Here is a 22,073-nt window from a genome sequence, read left to right as displayed (position 1 = left end):
GGTGAAAAAAGTGAGAAAAAGTATTTGGGTAAAACTTTGGAAAATTTCACCATTTTTTTGCATTAGAAAGGACAAAAACCTTCCAGAAAATGCATCACAAGGGCCGAATTTTCGCCCGAATTCACAAAAATTTGCCTAAATTGTTTCTTCACTGAATCCGATTTCAAAGGCCTAACTTTGAGCCTCACATATGGTCGTTTTTAAATTGAGTGCCCCCCCCCCCCCACAAAGGTTAAACATCGTAAATTTTTCCCCCAATTTAAGAGTATAGGAATCTTAACTAAAATTTTAGGGAACCACTCATAACATAAGTTGAAAATTGCGCAATTACATTCAATTTCATTTTTTTCACTTTTTATACAGTTTCAGAACTTTGTTAATTTTCTTATGTAGGCTATAAAAGGCCTCTTCAATGAAATGTATCAACAAACACCTGACTCACAAAGCCCAATGAATTTTTTTTCAAAATTTCATGTGTTTTGCGTTTCGTTTCTCTATCTTTTTTAGAATCGGAAATAAGAACGGGTGTTGCAGGTTAATTAAGAGGTGGTTATTAAAAATCTTTCATCTGCGACCAAGACTCCTTACAGTTACATCTTCCTTTTGGATATGAAAAGAAGCAAGATTTTAAAATTTTCATTTAAGAGCTTTTTAAGTGACTAAAATTTATTAATCCATTTCCAGCTTAATGATGAGGATGTTCAATGTCACGCAATAAAACTACTTACACCAGGATTCCAATAAAGTTCTGCAAAGATGACAAGCGATGATGCAGTCATGTTCAAACCTGAAAGTAACAAAACCTGAAAGTAACAAAAACTGAGCTAAACTTTGTAAAACAAATTAGTCGGTTAAGACTTTACAAGCGGCCATAACATGAAGGTAGAGCATCCAGCTACCGTGCACAAGGTTGTGGATTCGAACCTACGGCCGTTAATAGTTTGCTTGATGCTCAGCAATTAAAGATACGAATCAAGGGTAAGTGGAAAAAATCCAGGGAAAGGACTGGCGCCCCCTACTTTCAGGTAGACAGCTAGAGAATGGAGAATAGGAAGGTCGCTCTCAAGTGTGGTCTCAAACTTACTAACAAGCTGACAAACAATGTTTAGCATACTTCTTAACTATTGATTACCGATTAAAGAGCCCTTATAAGTAAAACCATCCGGCTAAACAAAAAAAACATGACAAAAGAAGAAAATCGAAGGAAACCTGTTCCAGCAGCAGTAATTGAAAGGATGGCCAGTCGACAAGAGGCGGTGTTATTGAAGATATCCACAAGTGATTGCCGTGCTTTCGATCCTGTTGTACCACTGATCCGAATGACTCGATGTTCTATTACACAAAACGTATGGTGGAGCGGGTGAATAACGAAATCTCGAAAAAAACATTTTTAATGATACACGCTTTTTTTATAAGAACCAGTAAATTTAGGCTCAGGCTGGGTGGTTCTTAAACTATTTTTATCATATTTCTTTTATTAAGTCTTGGTCATATTCAGTTTGCTCTTAAATATTCGTTAGAGCTGAGCCTTAGATTGTTGATAATTGCTGATGATTTGTTTTTAGGTTTTGGTTAATTTTCAGCTAATAGTTCTTATAAAATTAAAAAAAAGTTTGGTTCCATCTTAGACACTATACATAGTACCTCAACTCAGCCCTCGACTCGATCCAAAGTAATGTAACATTAAGCACCCACTTTTTTGCAAAGCAAAAAATTTTTTTCTTCACCTAATTATTTTTTTCTTTCCTGTGCGCGTGCCAATAAAAACGTTAGCACCTTTCTAAAAGGGGACAGATGGACACTTAAATAAGTCTAATTATACTCTTTTTGTTTTAAACAAACAAACTCAGCAGTTTCTCCTATTGTTGAATTTGTGAATTTTTCTTTCCAATTTTCTTTTCACAATAATTGTGAAAAGAAAATTGGAAAGAAAAAAAGAGCGAAATAATTTTAAGTAGAATGAGTGTAAATGTTGCTAAAGAAATATTTCAACCGAAAGAAAACTATGATTTTCCAAAAACCAAAGTCGGAACGAGGCTAAGGTCTTGCCAAGCAAGTTGGTTCAAGAAATTTCCATGGTTACATTATGATCGAAGGTATGTAACATACAGTTATAATTTATGCTAGATATAATTACTATGGCTGATATGTATTTTGCATTGAAAAGCGTAACGATTTGGCGATTTTTTTAACTAATAGTTTTATTAATAGTCCCTAATATTTGAACTGAAAACTAAAAACCAGTTTAAATTATTAAAATTAATTTGACAACTAACATTGTGTTTTCTTTATTTTCAGCGGTGATTGTATTCTTTGCTTTTATTGCGCAACCCAATCGAAAAAGGGAACCCTTTTGGCAGAGAGGAACAAGGAAGAAACCTACATTTGCAAAGGTTTCCGTTCATGGAAGAAAGCTCCAAAATGTTTTGAAGACCATCAGAAATCGAAATGTCATCAATCAGCAGCATCTTATCATCTTGTACCTTCGGCAGATATCCAGGAATTGACAAACAAAACTTAGTTGATTCTAGACTCGCCAGGGGGGGGGGTACAGCCGCAGGGTACTAACCCATAGCCGGGTGGTGGGTGTCTAATTTGGAAATTCAAAAAAGTTAGTACCCGGTACTAATTTTGGGGTGGGGGTGGGTATATCTCCAATTTTAAGTTAGTACCCGGTACCAATTTTAGGGTGGGGTGGGTATCATTTCAATTTTTCTTCAAGTACTCAGGCCCTGAATATAGTACATTTGTTTAATTTTTTGTCTTCAACTTTCAGGAGAAAAGATTTCCTTGTTATGGCTTACAGTATCTGACAGTATTGAAAAGTTCCCCCTTCCAATTGAAGGTACTTTCCCTGCTTATATCAAGTATGTAGGGAAGTTTGGAGGTTGTTAGTTTCAATAGTTTTCAGAAAAAAGAACTGTTATGTTTCTATCAATAAAGAATTATTTTATTCAAATTCATGGGTACTTTCCCTACTTTCTAAGAGGAGAATTTTATGACCACTAAGTTACAATGTATAGCAATGTGCCCTCCCGGTTATTACCATAGTGGCTTTATGGCAGCTCCTGAACTTGGGCACAGGATGTACGGTTTACTACCACTAAACCACTGACCACTAAGTTATACAAATATTGAAATAGCTAATGTAAAGAAAGCTATTGTTCAAAATCAGTATTGTTTTAATTAGTGAGAAGGATAGTTCGTCTTTGATATCTCAAGTTAGAACGAGGTATATGTTTGTCATTGCCTTCTGATGAAAAGAATTACAAGCTGTTGCATCCAAAGTGATACAATCTGTCTTTTAAACAATAAAAGTCTTATCCAAACTGATGATTCTTACAGCCTGGTTTTTGTTAGAGGGGTTAGTTTATTTTAGTTTATTGGAGTTTATATTATACCCTATAGCTTATTTCTGTTTATATTTGTTTGTTTGTTTGTTTGTCTGTTTATGACAATTAAGACGGAGGCAGGTCAACTAAGCAAAGCCAACCAGAGCCAACAATACAACTTTTTTCTATTTCAACTTCTTTCATAAGATTGACACAGTTTTGAATAATTTGAATAAATTACCAATCTATTGAAGAAAAAAATAAGGAAATCCATCCAATCCAAGCTTTCATACTATTCTTCAATTTTTATCAAGTTGATTTTTACTTCTTCTGATAGATATATACTTTTATTGCCGTTATTAGAGCTATATAATATTTTACTTTTGCCAAGGAATTTCCTTGTTTTACCTTTGTAATTAAAAGTTGTGTTTGATTTAAAGAACTTTTAAGAGGATCTGAGTTAAAAACATGGTATATACAAGTCATAATAACAACAAAGAGCTGCTTTTGCTGGCTTTTGAAAGATTGGGACCATGCTTGGCAAGTTTTAAGGGTGGTGTCTCCTATTTTCCTTTGTAATTTTAAAGCCGGTACACGGTACTAAAAAGGGGGTGGGGGTCCCTTTTTCCTTAAAAAAAAGTAAGTACCCGGTACTAAAAGGGGGGGTGGGGGTCCCTTTTTCCTTAAGAAAAAGTAAGTACCCGGTACTAAAAAGGGGGTGGTGGTACCTAAGACAATTTTTCTTAAAAATCAGGTTAGTACCCTATGGGTTAGTACCCTGCGGCTGTACCCCCCCCTGGACTCGCACATCGTAAATATCTCATTGATGTTATGCAATGCTTACGATACCTTGCAAGACAAGGACTTGCGCTACAAGGAACACACCAGGAGGACAACTTTACGCAGTTATTGTTACTTCTTGGTACAAAAGACCCAAGTATCGTGAAAGCTTTGGATCAATCAGCGCGGAAATACACTCACCATGACGTTCAGAATGAACTTCTTGATATAGTGGCTCGCCAAGTTCTTTCAGCTAAGCTAGAGCAAATCCAACAAAATGATATATTTTCTATCATGTGTGATGAATACACTGATCAAAGTAATAAAGAGCAAATGACCTTTTGTGTCAGAACCGTTGATAACCAGCTTGAAGTAGAGGAAGATTTCCTTGGCTATTATGAGGTGCATAACATTAAATCTGATACTCTAGTTGCTGCGATAAAGGATATCTTGCTTCGTTTAAATCTACCTCTCGAAAGCTGTCGTGGTCAAACATACGATGGAGCCAGTAACATGTTTGGTAAGAAAAGTGGTGTCGCTACTCAAATTTTGACCCTACAACCAATGGCGCTTGCAATCCACTGCTTTGGTCACTCTCTTAGTCTTGCAGTCAAAGATCTCACCTCCTGCTGCAAAACTATTGGTGAAACAATGTCGACCGCTGGAGAGATTTGCATTCTAGTGAAGTATTCACCAAAAAGAGAGAAGATGCTTGGCGAGATGTCGTCTAACATCGAGGTCGCGGATGACGTTGCCGTGGATGAGGGGACGTCATTGGACAAGTTATCTGAAACTCGTTGGACAGTGCGTGCCAATTGCTTCCAAAAGATAATCGACAGCTATTCGAATTTGCAATCACTTTGGGATCTTTGTTTAGCTGAGAATCTGACAAAGGAAGTTAAATCCAGAATCGTTGGTTGCCAAGCCCAAATGAAGAAATTCTCCTTTTTCTTTGGCCTATGTTTAGGACAAAGATTATTCAGTCTCACTGACAATCTGTCCAAAACTTTGCAAAAAGAAAGTATGTCAGCTGTGAGTGGTTACCGACTTGCTATGTTGACAAAAGAAACCATTGATCGTATGAGATCAGAAGAAAATTTCAAGCTGTTTTACGCAACTGTCGTCAAGAAAGCATTGTTAAAATCGAATGAAGAACTTCCAACCTTGCCGCGGAAAAGAAAGAGACCAGACTATTCTATCTTAGTTTAGGTCGAAGGCTACAAACAGGATGCTCCCGCTCACCACCCCAAAACACCGGAAGACCATTATAGGGAAATTTATAATGAGGCTATCGATGCTGTCAGCCAAGCTCTAACCACCAGATTTGATCAAAAGAGTTACAAGGCATTTTCAGCTCTTGAACAACTCCTTTTGAAAGGGGTAGAGAGCAAGCCCTACGAGGAAGAGCTAGCCGCGTTAAACACGTATTACCCTGGTGATGTCGATGCCACGGCGCTGCCAGCCGAGCTGGAAGTTTTAAAAACCCTTGCCAAAGGAGAAAACCCAACATACGCAGCGGAGATCTTCAACATAATGAAAGCAAAACCAAATGAAGTCAAACTTTTGCCGAACATCGTCAAAATCGCCAAACTTCTCCTGGTTAACGGTGCAACAACAGCAACACCTGAGAGAACTTTCTCAACAGCACGGAGATTGAAAAGTTGGATCCGTGCTACTATGAAACAGAAGAGATTTAACTCGCTTGCAATTCTCAACACGTACAAATACTTAACGGACAAAATTGATTTTGTTAAAGTAGGAAATTTTTTTGTAGATAACCAAGAGGTGCGACTTAATTATTTTGGAAAATTTGTTAAAGAAGATCTTCAATAAAATTAAAAATCAAAACATTTTCCTTTTTTCCTATCTTATTAAATAAATTTCTATTATCTTTCGGAAAATCAGAACAAAAAGGAAGCTGTTTTATTAGCCAAATAAGGCAGGTCAAAATCGAAAATTTTCCGGCCCGTCGGCGCAAACCATGGTTGCGCCTCCTTAGTCACTATATTTTTGTTGGCCCCCTCACTTTCAAAATCGTGGCGCGGGCCCTGTTAAGGCCATATTTATGTGGACCGTTTAATTGGATCATTCTATACGAATGTTCCAAACTAGGAAACGTGAAAAAAGGAGGCATTGTGTTACCTTACAACGCGTCTCTTCTTCGATTTGATCAAGCATGGTGAGATGGTGAGCGAAAACGATGATTTTCTCCGTCGTGCTCTCCAATTTCTCACTGATGAATTGCCTGAAAGAAATCAAGGAGGTTTATCAAATTGCATGTATTTTGGATGGAAAGCAAATTTGGGATAAGCTAGCCTTCTTCCTTTTGTGTTAGATGAAAATGATCTGTGCAGTCCTGCTACTCAAAAATTACACGAAAAATGCCTTACAAGTGGAGAGCATAATTTAAGGCCAATTTCCCATATGAAAGAGCAAAAATATCGAAAATATACAATTTTAAACAGACAAGGAAAACTTTATGCCAATCACTCCCCTTCCTGATGTAAACCCTCTTTCATACTACCCTCCCCTCTTAGTTTCTCGATGAGTACCTCCTCCCTAATAAAGAAGGAGGGTAAAACTATTAAAGTAGCCTCACATTTGATTTTCCTAATCAAAACTTGGTCCTTAATTTTAAGATAATCAAAAGTCAAAAGAAAGTCATTTAACAGAAAAAAGCTTACACAACTCCTCTGACTTTTACTTCTGCTGTGGCCGAATAATATTGCAGTAAGGGTGTACGGTTCTCTTTCTAAGACAGATAATAGATAAATATAAAACTTGCTTGTGCTGCATCAGAGGAATGTAAAGAGATCGAAAAACAGCTTCTTGAGAACAATGGAAAAACGGCTCGTCATATACCAGGTCTCTTGCCCTTAAGGGAGTTTATGTCGATTACATAGGTCTCTTTTGTTGTCGCTATAAAAAATCTGCATAATTAGCGTGTTGTGACAAAATTCTTTTGTTTCAAGCCTGATTATACGCAAACTTTTAGGGCTTATATTTTGGGTACACCTCTCCTATACGAAAAGGTACCTATATCTTCTTGCTCAGAATTTCCTAGCGATTCTACTGATATAACCGCATCATGACCGCACCATAATATGGAAAGCTAAAGCTCGAGAAAATTATAACTTCATCTTGATTTTACTCGACTTCTGACAGTTTTACAAGAATTTAATATCATTGCCTTAAGAATTTCTTTTGTTATACATTGGTAAAAATATTGCTCTTATTCTTAAAAAAAAGGAAGAACAAATTTTCATTTTTATCGTCAAATCACGTAGAAACCGTCCGATTTGTATAGCAAGCCGTCTTTTCTGGACTTTCATTTAATGACCAATAGCGAGGTTAAGCAAGAAGCTATCTATTACGTACGGAATCTATTACGTGAGTTTTTCGCGGGCTAGAGCCCGAATCTCAAGGCTAACTCTGTCCCGTGAAATTTGACCTGTACGTCATAGCTTGGGGAGTGGATCTATTGCGCGAAATTCTCCAATCTCACGTAATAGATATCGATTAGGATATAAACATGATCCACGGGAAATTTAGGTTACGGAGATTGGGCTGAATCGTTTAGGATCAAAAATCACCCGAAAAAAATTTAAACAGAAAAGAAACTTTGGTAAATTTTTTTTGATTTCTGATAAGTTTGAGCTGAGAAAACTAAAAACAGTAGAAATTTTTGGAATCTCATCTGTGGAAACTATGATGCATACAGACAAAGTGAAATGATTTATTGCACAAAAGAAGGTCAAGATGTAAGTGTAATAAAATAATCTTTGCTGACTTTTTTATCAAACCAAAACAAACAGAAGTTTCTTTCTGGTTCTTTTGTTTTTCTTCTCTTTTTTATCTTGTTTTTTATATGCTCTCAAAGTCCAAATACATTCAAAGTAACCATTACAATGAACAGCATGTAACCATATTTCTTTTTCATGTTTTTCAGTGTTTCTTTGGTGCCACCATCAAGTGCGAAGAAGCCAAAGTTATAATGTCACCCACCCAAAGTAACAAACACGAAAAAGACTGCTCTGCCAAGCTCAAATAAATTTACCCTTCCACCCGAAGCATAACAGAAGAAATCTTTATTTATTGTTCCAATTTCAACTGCTACAACTAAGCAAGGAGATTCAATTTCTGCTCTCCATCATCAACTGAATATTGTACGTACAAATCAGCCTGCTGAGTAAGAACCTGATGTCACACAACCGCTGAACTTCAAACCGTTCTCGAAAATTATATAAAGCTCTATCTTCTGGATGCTTCTGGACAACCGCTACTGCTTTAAGTTTTCAATCCTTTACTGAAAAATGTTTATTGACTGGTCATCCTTCAACTTCTTCGACATTATAATGTTATAACGTTCCAAAAGTTTGGTTTGATTTTAAAGAGACATCTCCCTTCCTAAAAAGGTGATATTGATACCTTGGAATGTAAAGAAGCAGAAGAAGGAACACCTGCCAGATATGAAACTCGAGCCCTGGTTAGCACACTTTTTTATAAGAGTGTTTTTATTGGTAATGCTGATGGTGAAGCATTCATATAGAAATGCAGCTAAATAAGGATGACAGACTGTATACACTACATATGCTCTTACAGATTATTTTTTTGTTTATAAATAAAGCAGTAACTTTTGATTGGTACCTATGTAAACTAGGAATGAAATTATGAAACTATATATTTCTATTGCAATGTTAAGAATTCATTGAAATAATAAGTCATAGTCATATTTTTTGTTTATAAAAATGTTGAATAAAAACAGTAAAAGTAATACAGAGAAAACTCTGACTATGCTTGTCTAGTTTTAATTTTTGTGAAAACATTTGTCTTGGGAAAAAACTTAGTAGATTGAGATTGAAAGCAAGGGGATTTTATAGACCAAACCACCAACAAGAAAGCTGGAAAAGAAAGAAAGAAAACTAAAATTTCATAAGTTGGGGAAAGTGAGATACGGAAAAATAGACATTACGTCATACGTCATAGATCGCCTTTTTGCTTAACCACTTTTTTTTCTATGCCGTGAAGCTTTAGGAATCAGGCTAAAACGCCTCGGATCCAGCCTAGAATCTCACGTAATAGATTCCGTACGTAATAGATAGCTTCTTGCTTAACCTCGCTAATGACCTAATCAACGTTTTTACAATAGAATTTTCAATAGAAGTGATCGTTGAACTTTGAGTAATCATAAAAGCTGTTTTCCATCTCTTTACATTCCTCTGGCTGCATGTAAACACACAACGTTACTTTCTTAAAAAGAGGCCAAACGATACTTCCCCCAAATCCACAATTTACTCCTTTCGACAATAAAACACGCAAAAAGTACAAAGATACCGTTCTTCTGCTTGCAACGAATGCTTTCTCAAGTGTTTTAAATTGTTTGGATATTTTAATGAAAGAAGGGTCGAGGATGAGTATTTGTCGTATTTTTGAAGGTAGTTGGTCCAAAACTTCATACTTCATCCTCCTGAAAAGGGAAAGCAAGTTTAAGATGGCGCAACATGGTTCAGGTTGTTCTCAAGCTTGTCTCTTGTTAACAAAAAAAATAAAAATATTACTTGGATTTAATCATTTCTGCAATGATTAACTTATCTTATAGAAAAGAAAATGAAGTTGAGGAGAGCACAGAATAATGGAATGCACGTACCTCAGCATGACAGTACTTTTGAGAATAGCGTTTAATTCGTCTGAGTTTGAACAACCGTCATCTTCTAAACCATAACGACCCTAAAAAACGAGTCATCTCGAATCATTGCTTATTCATTCCTGCCCCGGATATCTAGGTACAATGGACTAGAATTCGAACAAAATCAATGTCCCCATAAAAGAGAATATCTCACGATTTCCATATTTCTCGGTAATCCCAACAAATTGTGTTTTCCTTACGACGAATTCAAATGGTAATGGATCCATTTTACTTGGTCCAAGGGGAAATTATTACACTACGCTTATACTGGTTAGTTTTGAAAAAGCAGTACCTCTCTAGCATCGCAATAACGTTTAGCGAATTTGAAATAACTTTTGAAAAGTTCTCGCCTCAAAGCGGAAATTTGAGTGAAGAGTTCTTTTGGTCTTGAGAGAGCTGGTGTCCCGGAAAGTAGAATGGTTCTCCTTGAATTCTGAGAAGTAAGAAAATATGAAAAGGATAGTCAATGACATAAGAAATTACAAACAGATTATAAATTGAAAGAAACAACAAAACAATTACCCAATCCTTTCTCGACCGTAAGCCATTCAAAAATATTTTACGCATAAAAAGGGCTTTCTAAATTTGCATTCGGGATAGACATTAGCGGATAAAATCCGAAATCTCCATTCTATATCTCTATGTGCGGAGTATTGTTGCTGTATGGTAAATAATGTTGAACCTGTAATATGGGAAGGAGATTCTTGGTTCGCTTAGCTTGACTGTTCTTCAAAGCATGCGACTCGTCCTATGGAAAACACTGCATTTTTAAATCACAAAGAATATTGGTGTCGAGTAAAATAGTTCTAAACTGCAATGTCCAGATCACCTAGTACAACAATTTGTGCGTTTTGTGAAGAAGCTCTAACATTGTGGCAGAATAAAATCTGTAAAAGTTTTAGAAGTCTTCAATATGTACGAAACTAGCTCGACGCAAAGAAAATCTATTTATTGTAAGAATTTGCCTCGGAAAATAGGATTAGGCCTTTGATTTTAAACTGCTCTCACCACAATGATTATTTGGAAACCACAGTTTTGGATATCATTAGCAAACTTGCTGGCCAGGTCACAACTAACGATAGTGATGGAGCCTGGGACTGCTCGAATCTTCTCTTTCCCAGTGTGTATGATGGAAATATCGCTCTCTCGAAGGGTTGGCATCCACGAAAGAAAATGCTATTGGACAGAAAAAAAGAACAGAAGAAAATTCTATGACTAACAACTTCATGGACTGAATATAAGTTATCATGATTCCCAACAGATCTAACTGTTATCTTTCAACGTTAGTTATTCTTATAGATGTACTACAAACAAAAAATGATAAACATCCCAAGTCAACACCAGAAGAACATAGAGCGGAAAACGAACCTGTTGCCATGACATTTTGACAGAGGAAGGGCAGATGATGAGAACTGGCCAATCTTCGATGTAATAATTACAAATAGCAATGGTCTGCACTGTTTTCCCTAAACCCATATCATCCGCTATCAAAACACGCCCTTTCTTCTGAATAGCAAATCTTAAAAAACAAAACACGCAATGAACTTAAAAAGAATAGTGTTGTTTGCATTACTGTATGACTTCAAGTTATGGAGCCACTTAAGACATTACAATTGGCGAAAGACTTGAAAACAATATTTTTTCCATATTGAGAGGTAATGTCGTTTGTAGTATAATTAAGAACAAAAGGTGCCAGAAACACCGAAAACAAGCCATAGCGAATAAGTGACACAGCCTTAACTCAATTTGTCAAAACAAAGACTTATGGCTATTTAATTTTTTACAACATATTTTTCTTTTAAGCTATTATTAAAAAGTGAATTACCCAAGATGGAGTGTCAGGCCTACGTTAGGTAAAGGATTGATCATCAAAGTGCATAGGATACCTAATTTGAAACTAAAACAAGACACGTCACACTTACTGTACTCCAGTCTTTTGAAAAGGCATCAACTTCTTCAAAATGTTTTCTTCAATTTTGCTGAGATCGATTTTATCAGAGGGTTTTCGTTTTTGCTCCTCGTGAGCATAATGTAGGATCTTGACAACTGACGATGGAATACTCTCCTTGATCTTGATATTCGCAATGTTTTCGAAACAAGAAACTAATGCATAATAGAAAGAGTAAACTAAAATATCAAACTATGTATGTCAAATGTCATTTTTATATGGCATGTAACAAGATATCCTGAAAATCTAAAGATGACACGTTTCATAACTTTTCATGAATTTGAATGACGACAGCTTCATTAAATAGATCATTACCATTATCAGCTCTCGCACAGTTTTCCGTTCTTCTTTTTTGACTTATACTTGCCTATCTCGAAAAAACAATTATTTTATTTCACGTCTTATGAAATTTGGGAATTCCCAATTTAACCACAAAAGACAAAAGAGTTTTGACATATGAAACAAAAAATTCAGAACGGTGTATTTTGCAAGCAATATGTCTCTTTAAACATTACATTAGTTTGAACAGAAAGACTGATAAAGTGGCAAAAGCATCGAGACTGCAAGAATATCTTACCCACTTCCTTGTAATCTTTCACATGAAACAACCAATTCCCTTTATCTGTAAACGAATTAGACTATGTAGAATTCAAACGGACAACTTTAGGAGGCATGCAAACCCAGTAAGCTTCCGACGGTAATGGGCTTTTCCAGAAAAAAATCGTGCACCCCCTGTTGAGGAGGTCCATTTCCGTTCCAAGGGGGTAAGGTTTGAAATGCAGTGGAATTCCATAACGGTAGACGAAAATCCGTTAAAAATAAGCGGAATTCCAAGGGGGCAATGATTGAAAATTTGTAAAAGTCTAATGACCGCTAGATGTGGTCATGACTATCAGCGACCATTAAATGACGAAGCGAAAACAGACAATATTTTCATTAGAAATCGATTTTCTCTAGTTGGTAACAACATTTTCATTTATTTGGGTTTAGAATTACGATCCAACTCAAAAATAAAAACGCTTAAATTCCAACGTCATTCCGACGCTAACACGAAGACGTTCTTAAAGCATGCGTAAACTAAAACTGAAACCATATGTGATTTTTTGGAGCAAAAGTGTTTCAGTATAGCGAAGAGAGGTGGTAATTTTATGGACGGTTTCGACGGTCATTGGACGGTCCGCTATAGACCGTCATTTGAAGTTTCATTTTCGACCCAAAATTTCGTCGACAATGACCGTCTTTCAACGTCACAATAACGTCAAAAAGTTTACTGGGAACTGATAATTTAACAGAATCAAAAAAGTATAACGTTTTAGTGAAAGTTACTCAAATTGGGGACAGTAAATATACAGCAGATCATGCAGCCTGGGGTCCACTTAAGACTAAATGACGCGAGTTAGTGGCCAGAATCAATATGTCAGCCACTTTTTTGCTTTGTCTTGGCGGAACTAGACGACCCTCCCGTCTAGACAAGGTCACTACTGTAAGCAAAATAATTTTAAAGTAGGGTAATTTTTAAAACAAAGGCAATCCGGGATGGCAAAACTTTCGGGGTGGAATGCATAATGGCATAGGTGTTAACAGTCTTGACAATTAGGTCGTTTGTTTTAAGCTACCCCCATTGCAGCTGTATTAAGGCGCTTATATATTTTCCTTGTTTACTATCAACTATCTAACGGACGATAGTATCGTCTCTGGCGGAACTCTATTTGTTTTTGGAAAGTAGAAAATGGCTGAGGCGATGTGATTTGATTTGATTGAAAATATGCTATTGCAAATCCATCTTCAAAAATTATCAGAAAGCAAAGTTCAGTCAGAAAGAGACCCTAATCTACGGAACATGCTGGTGTTTTAAATGATACCTTCTACTCAGGAAGTGAGAGAGGTAAATTTATGCATACCGAAATTGGTGTTGAATCTTTTGATGATAGAATGAATCTTGTCATTTGATTGCGAATGTAAGCGAATCCACGTGGGAGAGTTTACAGAAAAAGCAACTTCAATGACTTGAAAAATAATGATAAAAAATACTGATTATTGAAAAAGAAATTAGCGTGAGATCGTAACTTTGTTTTGATTATGAATGAACTTTGCATGGAAAGGTGTACCAGTGACATGGAACTGCCTGGAACTTTATTTATCAGGTTTGATCATTTGATTGATTAGAATCTACTTAGCGAATACACCTCTGCCTAGATCAACCTGTGTGAGAGGAATCTGGTAAAGAGAAACTGGCGATATAAAAGAAGATTACCCATACCTTCTTCAGGTTTTTGTGATAGTTCTTTATTAAAAATTGAGCGAGACCTTTGCGGAGATGTAATTTTCGTTGTCGAAGATGAAGAGGTCGAAATCGTTTCATTCTGCTTCATCTTAAGCTTTTCCAATGCTTTCATGCGATTAATTTCAGAACGAGTTAATTGTTCTTGGGATTGTCCTTCTCCTTGCACAATATTTTTTATCGTTGAATGAGTTAAGTCAGGTTCAATTGTTCTCTTAGCTGAAAAGGATCGCCTTTGTGATTCATCCTGGGTAGAACTGCTCTTCTTGAATGAAGGGCTGTAACTTGTTGTTGGAAGAACCTTTTTCTCAGGCGAAGTATTACTTTTTTCGAAACTTTTCAGGGATTGGGGGCTGCCAGCTGCGTATCCATTTTCGGGATTATTGCTGCTTTTCTTGAATGAAGGGCTGTAACTTGTTTTTGGGATAGATTTTTTCTCGGGAGAAGATACCTTCTTTTGAAAACTCTGCTGAGAAGGACAAGCACACGAGCTGGTCAGCATGGTGTTGTTAGTGGACAAGTCGTTTCCGTTTTTGAATAACGAGCTGTAACTCGTCTTTGAAATAGCTTTCCTCTCAGGAGTCAATGTAAAATGGTCATTATTATCTATTGTCTTTTGTTCTTGAGACGAAATATCTGCAGTTTTTCTCTTGAAAGAAGGACTATAGCTTGTTTGCCGAAGTAAGTTCTTTTGTGGAGAAAAAGCAAATCCATCACTAACACCGTTGGTTGCTTCAGTGCACTTTTTCTTGAATGATGGACTGTAGCTTGTTTGCGGAAGTGTTTTCTTTGGAGGAGTGATGGGTCCAATGTCAACTGTATTTAAATGGGCTTTCAGTGATCCATCCGTAGTTGTATTATTAATAGGTCGTTTTTTAAATGGTGGACTGGAAATGTTTTCTGGTATGCATGATCTATTAGGGGAGGTGTGTTTTTTACGTTTGCGTTTTTCAAGGGCCTTCCTTCGGTTCTCCTCTATTTTATTCTTTTGTTCTTCTGTCAACATGCTTATCAATCTAAAAGAAGAAATAGCAAACATAAGTTATTCCTTTCACTGGAGGACCAAATTCCTTTTCAATACTTGTCTAAAACTTGTATAGAAGAAAACCTAACTTGAATTAACTTCAGCTCTAAACTAAAATCAAGGTGTCAAAGTAGGGTTTCTAACTAACCAATTTTTTTTTTCAATACCCAATTTTTTTTCAATACCCAATTTTCTTTTCAATACCAACTAATTGTTCAATACCAACTTTTGCCTCGATGAGTTATAATTAAAAAATATTTTCGGTAGCTGACATATCAGGACATATCCATAGAATTTTAAAGTCTATTTCAAATTAGCTGGCAGTGTTTTTTCAAACCTCAATAACTTTTGATAGAATCTGAATTAGTTAGCAGTATTGTGCTCGTTAAAAAGATAATCTGGAGTGGAATATTATCAAAAAATGGAAAAACGAAGATGAAAAATGAAGAAGAAGAAAAACAACTTCTTGTAGAATAATGCTATGATCTTCATTTTTGTATCAGAAACTCTTCAATTTTAGAAATAAATTTAAAACATATTCATTCAATCAAAAAATACAGCTTAAAACTTTGCCCTGGTAGACTTAAAAAGGGCTTTTCTTGTTGTTTTTTGATGATTTTTGAAGTCAATCATTGATGAACTTTGGACTATATCTTTTGATGGAATAAATTTTTGTGAAATTTTTTTTCACATTTCATTAATGATGTTCTAAGATCAAAGACACTCGTGTGAAAATGATAATTATAGCACTGAAGAAGTTGATTTTCTTCTTCTTCATTTTCAATCTTTAATGTCCAATCTTTTTGAGTTTTTTCTTTATAACAATATTCTACTCCTGTTTGTCTTTTCAAAAAGAACAAAATCGCTACTTAATTCAATTTCTATCTATCAAAAGTTATTGAGGTTTAAAAAAAACATGCCAGCTAATTTGAAATAGACTTTAATTCACATCACAGGCTTTAATGACCTTTACAAAGTGATACCTTATAATATCTAATCCTCGTCTGCAATCGAGCCGTCTGAAAGGATAGACAGACTAGCGTATATTTTGGTCTTCGTCCTAGGTTTTTTAGCTATGTGTTAATTTTTTCTAGAGGGTTTCTCAAACACCCCAAGCGAATTCACCATTATTTCCTAAATTCATTTTCGTTGACACAAATTTTTAATTATTTTACTTTCATTGATGGTGAAGACGTGTGTCTATAATACTTCAAGGCCAAGTTGATTGAGTGGTTTCTGCTTACATAGATGTTGCATTATTCTTTTCCATCTATACAATCTTATTGGACACCATGGCAGCCCTTTGTTGTATTTTTTTGTCCAATGTGCTCTTTTGCTTCACTCAAAGTAGGTGATAAACACAACCCCTCTTGCTTGTTAATTTTGGATTGTTTTCCCAGCCGGTCGGGCCTTAATATTAGGTCCCCCAGACCATGGAGCGCCATTTTAGTTTTTAAGTTTTCGGCACAAGACAAAAAGTTGACTCAAATTTTCTGTAGAGCTAGGGCCATTTTCCTCAGATGTTAGTTTTTAGCGCTCTTATTAGAGCTTCAGCGTGTCGCGTTAAAAAAACTCCACAGCTGCTATCAGGTTACATTTTTCTGGCTTGAAATTTATAGTACACCACCCAAATGATACAAACGGGAAAGTCAATAAATCAAATATGACCAACCAGGGTATTATTTAAAATTGCCATGATGTCTGATATAAATTAAGAGTTAACAGAAAAAACCAGGATTATAGGATTAACAGGCGCTTTTTAATGAAATTAACATTTTCAAAAACAATGAGAAATGACCATAATTTTGAGCCATAGATGAAAAAGTTTTGAACCAAGTAAACCTTGAAAACTAATTTCAAGAACAACTCCCCAAAAAAAGATCCACCAGGGAAACAGAACCCATTTAGATCCGCGCACGACTAGATAGGCTATTTCCCAGAAATTTTACCAAACCTAAAGACTGACCCATTTGCAAGTGCGGAATTATTTATTTTTAAACAAGACCTAGCAAATCAAAGCGCTGTCTTGGGAATTGAATGACAACATTTGGTTGGTTGATTCTGGCTGCTGTTTAGCAATAAGTCATTTTCATTTCAAATTTTAATTTTAATTCTAATTAAATAGTTGTTTAGGAGAAAGCGATGGTCTATTGAATAACAAATTACTTCACAAACATTACTTTCCCTCAGCCAGTACAAACAGGATAAATTATCTTGTCCCTAGGTAACAGCGTTACGTGTTGCAAAAGACAAATCAATCAGCTTGGTCAAAACTGTGTATTTCCATTTCAAGAAATGATGCACATGTCATCGATGATGCAAGAAATGAACAAAAGAAACCAATAAAAGATCAAAGAGAAAAGCTGTAAGTGGAAAAAAATGATTGTTCTCCAATTTTGGGGATTCACCAAACTCAAAATTAAGTTGGCAGGTTTAATGAGCTTTCCTATGGTATATATATGGGTAAAGGCCACATTTTTGGTACACCTGTCCCTTCCGTTACGCTAAAAAAATTTCATCCTCAAAATTGCTTAAAACCTATTTATTCGGATGTGTATATACCTCTATGATGATAATCAAGTATGTGCTCCTCTATATTACCTTTTTGCAGAACTGTAGGACCCTAGAAGTTGTTGTGGTTGATTTTTTTCTCATTTTCAACCAATAACTAAAAACTTGTTATTTCTACAAAAAAGAGACACTTATAAGACTAAACTTACTCTTAAAATGTTTCTACAAAGTGTTTTTAACCAATCCTAATCGTTTTTCATGAATTTACATTTTCGGGTTGGAGGGGTAGCCTAATTTGCGTAACGGAAGGGACAACTTTCAAATTTTTAATTACATCTTTACTAGGAAAAAACTTGTTTCAAAGATAGTTTGAATTTTAATAGGTCAAATATGATCTTTTAACCTAAAATGATAGACAACCAGAAAACTACTATATAAACTTACATACTCCAAAATTGTAAATTATTATAGAATAAGCGTAACGGAAGGGACAAATTTTTAGAAAAATTTTCAAAATTTGAAAATAGCTCTGTTTTGGGCCATCCAAGCCTCATCCCAAGTTTTAGATGATCCCTAAAATTTAGGTGACCCACTGTAGGTGACCCCTGAAACCGAAAATGTGACTTGCATTTCAGTTTTTCCTTAAAATTTTATATTGAGCATTCAAAAAAGACGCGAAAACGCGTCCTATGGAGCCTAAGGGTTAATGAGACCCCTGGTAAAATTTGTTATGGTCAAAACAACTTCAATAACTCCTAATTGTCATTTTCAGGCATTTTGAGCAGTTTGGAGTCTTCAAAAAAATCAAAAATTTTTGGTTAACCCTTTGAGCGCGCAGTAGTTTTGAAAATTTTGAAAAATTTCAATGATTTCTTTTTGAAATTTGAAACTTCAAAATGGCGTAAAAGCTTGTAGCTTTTGATTCAGACACTCGTTTTGGTACCAACCTTTGGAAAGGTAATTCTATACTCTTTCAAAAAGCATTGGGTTTAATCCCCTTTAAATCAAGTCCTAGGGAGCTGAGACCCAAGCTTTGGGACTTGGTATTTTGGCTGTTTCAAGACGCGAAAACACGTCCTATGGAGCCTAAGGGTTAATGAGACCCCTGGTAAAGATTTTTTATGGTCAAAACAACTTCGAATAACTCCTAATTGTCATTTTCAGGTATTTTGAGCAGTTTGGAGTCTTCAAAAAAAAATCAAAAATTTTTTGGTTAACCCTTTGAGTGCGCAGTAGTTTTGAAAATTTTGAAAAATTTCAATGATTTTTTTTGAAATTTGAAATTTTAAAAATTTTAAAATGGCGTAAAAGCTTGTAGCTTTTGATTCAGACACTCGTTTTGGTACCATTGGAAAGGTAATTTTATACTCTTTCAAAAACATTTGGTTTCTTTCCCTTTAAATAAAGTCCTAGGGAGATGGGACCCCAGGCTTTAGGACTTGGTATTTTGGATGTTTCAGGACGCGCAAACGCGTCCTATGGAGCCTAAGGGTTAAGAGATAAAAAGAAGTCATTGTAGTGTAGCAAATGTGAGAACAGTCTACAATAGGTCTTTCAACAATGCAATAACTTTAGATATCTTGGCTTTGAAGAAAGAAACACTATAATGAACATCTAAGTCCCTGTAACACTCCTTTTAAAAAAAGGCGTAACGGAAGGGACATCCATAACGGAAGGGACATCAAATTTTCCAAGGAGATAACTCCCACCACTTCGTTAATATAAAGTTTAAATGTACCTGCAAGTAAGAAGTCTAATGAGGGTAGTAGTCAACCAAAAGGAAAAGTTTTTAAGTCGAAGATTTGAGATGCTGTTCAATTTAATGTTTGCGTAACGGAGGGACAAAAACCAAGGCACATTCCATGGAAGGACTGTCATGAAAAAACATGTCAAAAATAGAGGATAATGGTTTGCAAATTGGATTTGGAGTAATCCCAATGGTAACTTGTGAGAATTTAACATAAATAGCTATTTGACAAAGATTTCTTGAAAATGATTTGCGTAACGGAAGGGACAAGATCAGAGTCGCAAAACCATGCTTTTTAGAAAATGCAAAAACCTGAGCAACAGTGAAAAAAAGTATTTACTCAAAATATTGTGAAACTCGCTCCTATCAATATTAGGTGGACTGAAAAAAAATTAAAAGTGAATATTTTATCCCAGTTGAAGAAAAAACAATTTTGAATCTTATTTTTTTTGCATTTTTCGTAGAAAAATGTGAAATTTAGACTTCTGCAGGGTCTGTAAGAGGAAAGACTGTCCTATTGCTGGCCAACCTCTGATTGTAAGGGCACTTTCTACCCCAGTTCAATAATCAATTGGAAGTTTTGCAAGTTTAATGCTAGTTTTCAAGATATGAGCAGTAAAAGTCAAAAGCGTAACGGAAGGGACAGGTGTACCAAAAATGTGGCCTTTACCCATATGAAGACTCCCCGGATTGGCGAATATGAAGAAATGAAGAAAAACTAAAAACTCACCCCCTGGAAAATATTTAGATTGTTTTATTTTGTTCAATTTTTAAAGACACTTGTGAAAGCGCCTAATATTTTCATTATTAGGTCCCAGGCAAAAATTCGAAAAAAAGGGTTATTCAATGCAAATTGAATTGCAGTTCGAAAGTTACCCTGAGACGATGTCAATCAAAGCATTATGACCCGAGTCATTCGGGCCATGTTCGGGCCATGTTAAATGTTAAATTGATTCGGCATATCCAGTCAAACAAAATAGTACAAAATAAGATTTGTCTGTTTTGTTTATATCGATCAAAAAAACTTTACGAGCTTCCCGTGGACACGCTTCAGTTTAAAACCAGGACCAGTTTACTAGCAAATATTTCCACCCTATAAGTATATTTTATAACTATGTTTTCATACCAAATAAGACATTTAATATTTATATGAATTTACAACATTCATATACAATATAATTAAGAGAAACCAAGTTTTTCTCAAAGAAAATGTTAAAAAAATTACACGCAGTGTTTAAATCATGTTTTAAAAAATTGGCCCGAGTGTGGCCCGTGCGAGTATGGGCTTTACGCGTATACCAATAAAAATTTTGGCCCGAGAATTCTCGGGCCATGTCGAGGGTCGTGACGTAATACACCGTTTAGGAGTCTCGCTATTTCACGGTACTCCATTGCAGAGACCCGGTAAAAATGGTAGATAAAAATGCGCACTTTAGTACTGTGAAAGGTTAGAGGAATGTAAACATTGTGAATTTTTTTCTCTCCTTTAAAGAGAATGATTTAGATATTTGAACATGATATCAATGATAATCTTATAAGTCTCTCCTGAAAATTTCACAAAAATTCATCAAGAGGAAAAGAAGTTATGATTAAAAGGAGTTCTTTACCTAACGTTTTTCTGCTATGTTTCCTTATGAGAACCAGATGTTTACCTACCGTTTTTTTGCGGAGGAGAGTGAATTTTCCGTGATCGCTAAAATCAAAACAATGGAAAATTGGATTGAAACGGTGTATTGAACGCAATCGAATGATTGAAATTCGATTGTCAAACGTAATCGAATTAGAGCTTTTTAGCGCGGGGGACCGAGTGCTTAAGTACTGTTTGGAAGCGAATAATATCTAATACAGAATTGAATCAATCGAACATAATCGAATACAATCGAACGTAATCGAAGCAATCAAACGGCAAATCCTGGGTAATATTCGATTGTGATTCCATTGCGTTCGACAATCGAATTGCAATTATTCGATTGTGTTCAATTGCGTTCAATGGTTTCGGCGTTCAATTCGTTCGATTAACAACGTCTGGTAATTTAGGCGGTTAATCGACTGCCCAACACTTTTTGTATTGATACTCTTAAAACCTTGCTAAACATATGAAGTTGTTTTTTTAATCACCCGGTATATTTTCCCATTTTTAACCTGAAAAATGATCAAATTCTCACCTTCAGCCTTGTTTTTTTTACTTTTTTATATCAATAAAATAAAATAAATTTCTTGCTGCTTCAGCTTGCCCTCGTTCTCTAGTAGTCCACCGTTCGTGTGGGTCGCACTTTCGATTTCATTTTTTTTTTCGAGACGTGATGTGACCTGTGACGTCCAGTATAGGCTATTGCTACCACGGCAGGCCGGTTTCAGCATCAACCGTGAATTCATCGATCTAGCACCTAGACTAGCAAGCGTCTGTCTTTCCTTGGACACAGGAACGCGGGAATAGTGCTTATAAAGGTTCTTATAAAAAATAGAAATTGCCGCGGGAGAGTGGTTTGAAAAGAAACCATCTCTTTTCATCCACAACTTATATGAATGGTTTTGGGCTATTTAGCGTTTTATTACACGTTCTGTTAATTCTGTTAGCTTAAGTCTGTTAAGTCACCAAGTGGAAAAACACCCAGTACTTCTTCTCAGTGAAGACTGTTCTTAATTTGTTCTAAGGTTTTGGCCAAATTTCAGCTTTGTATTTCTATAAAATTGTTCTTACAAAAAAGCGTGCAAGGCAAGGCACGAATGTTACTCTAAGTGTAGACGCCCAAACAAAATGGGC

The 22,073-nt window shown here is 35.7% G+C and overlaps 3 protein-coding genes across 3 annotated transcripts in view; 2 read left to right on the top strand and 1 right to left on the bottom strand.

The window, feature by feature from the left end:
• LOC136813397 (nuclear envelope integral membrane protein 1b-like) overlaps nt 1-22,073 on the top strand; it is a 351,044-nt gene that overhangs the window by 171,179 nt on the left and 157,792 nt on the right. The gene's annotated exons all lie outside the window — the stretch shown is intronic.
• LOC136813383 (SWI/SNF-related matrix-associated actin-dependent regulator of chromatin subfamily A-like protein 1) lies at nt 695-21,559 on the bottom strand. The gene is made up of 15 exons (XM_067069901.1): nt 21,475-21,559; nt 14,007-15,043; nt 13,648-13,752; nt 12,324-12,368; nt 11,721-11,901; nt 11,167-11,317; nt 10,807-10,974; nt 10,481-10,546; nt 10,091-10,231; nt 9,760-9,839; nt 9,447-9,579; nt 6,797-6,864; nt 6,255-6,357; nt 1,210-1,332; nt 695-787 (listed from the first exon to the last, which is right to left on the bottom strand). The coding sequence occupies exons 2-15, from the start codon at nt 15,031-15,033 to the stop codon at nt 782-784; spliced, it is 2,397 nt and encodes a 798-aa protein (XP_066926002.1). The 5' UTR covers nt 15,034-15,043; nt 21,475-21,559; the 3' UTR covers nt 695-781.
• LOC136813335 (zinc finger MYM-type protein 1-like) lies at nt 4,164-5,945 on the top strand. The gene is made up of 2 exons (XM_067069847.1): nt 4,164-5,144; nt 5,322-5,945. The coding sequence occupies exons 1-2, from the start codon at nt 4,164-4,166 to the stop codon at nt 5,943-5,945; spliced, it is 1,605 nt and encodes a 534-aa protein (XP_066925948.1).

Source organism: Clytia hemisphaerica, unplaced genomic scaffold (genome assembly GCF_902728285.1).
Source record: "Clytia hemisphaerica strain Z4C2 unplaced genomic scaffold, Clytia hemisphaerica genome assembly, whole genome shotgun sequence".
NCBI classification, from domain to species: domain Eukaryota; kingdom Metazoa; phylum Cnidaria; class Hydrozoa; order Leptothecata; family Clytiidae; genus Clytia; species Clytia hemisphaerica.
The sequence above is the reverse complement of the archived record's forward strand: the minus strand, read 5'-3'. Positions and strand labels throughout refer to the sequence as shown.

Excerpts from the sequence above, each read along its gene's own strand:
- LOC136813335 (XM_067069847.1), top strand. The coding sequence starts at position 4,164 with ATGCAATGCTTACGATACCTTGCAAGACAAGGACTTGCGCTACAAGGA. Across the intron at positions 5,145-5,321 it reads AAAAAGAAAGTATGTCAGCT|GTCGAAGGCTACAAACAGGA; the intron begins GTGAGTGGTTAC and ends ATCTTAGTTTAG.
- LOC136813383 (XM_067069901.1), bottom strand. The coding sequence starts at position 15,033 with ATGTTGACAGAAGAACAAAAGAATAAAATAGAGGAGAACCGAAGGAAG. Across the intron at positions 11,318-11,720 it reads TTTCAAAAGACTGGAGTACA|ATTTGCTATTCAGAAGAAAG; the intron begins GTAAGTGTGACG and ends TTGTTTTTTAAG. Across the intron at positions 6,358-6,796 it reads GTAAAAGTCAGAGGAGTTGT|GCAATTCATCAGTGAGAAAT; the intron begins GTAAGCTTTTTT and ends GATTTCTTTCAG.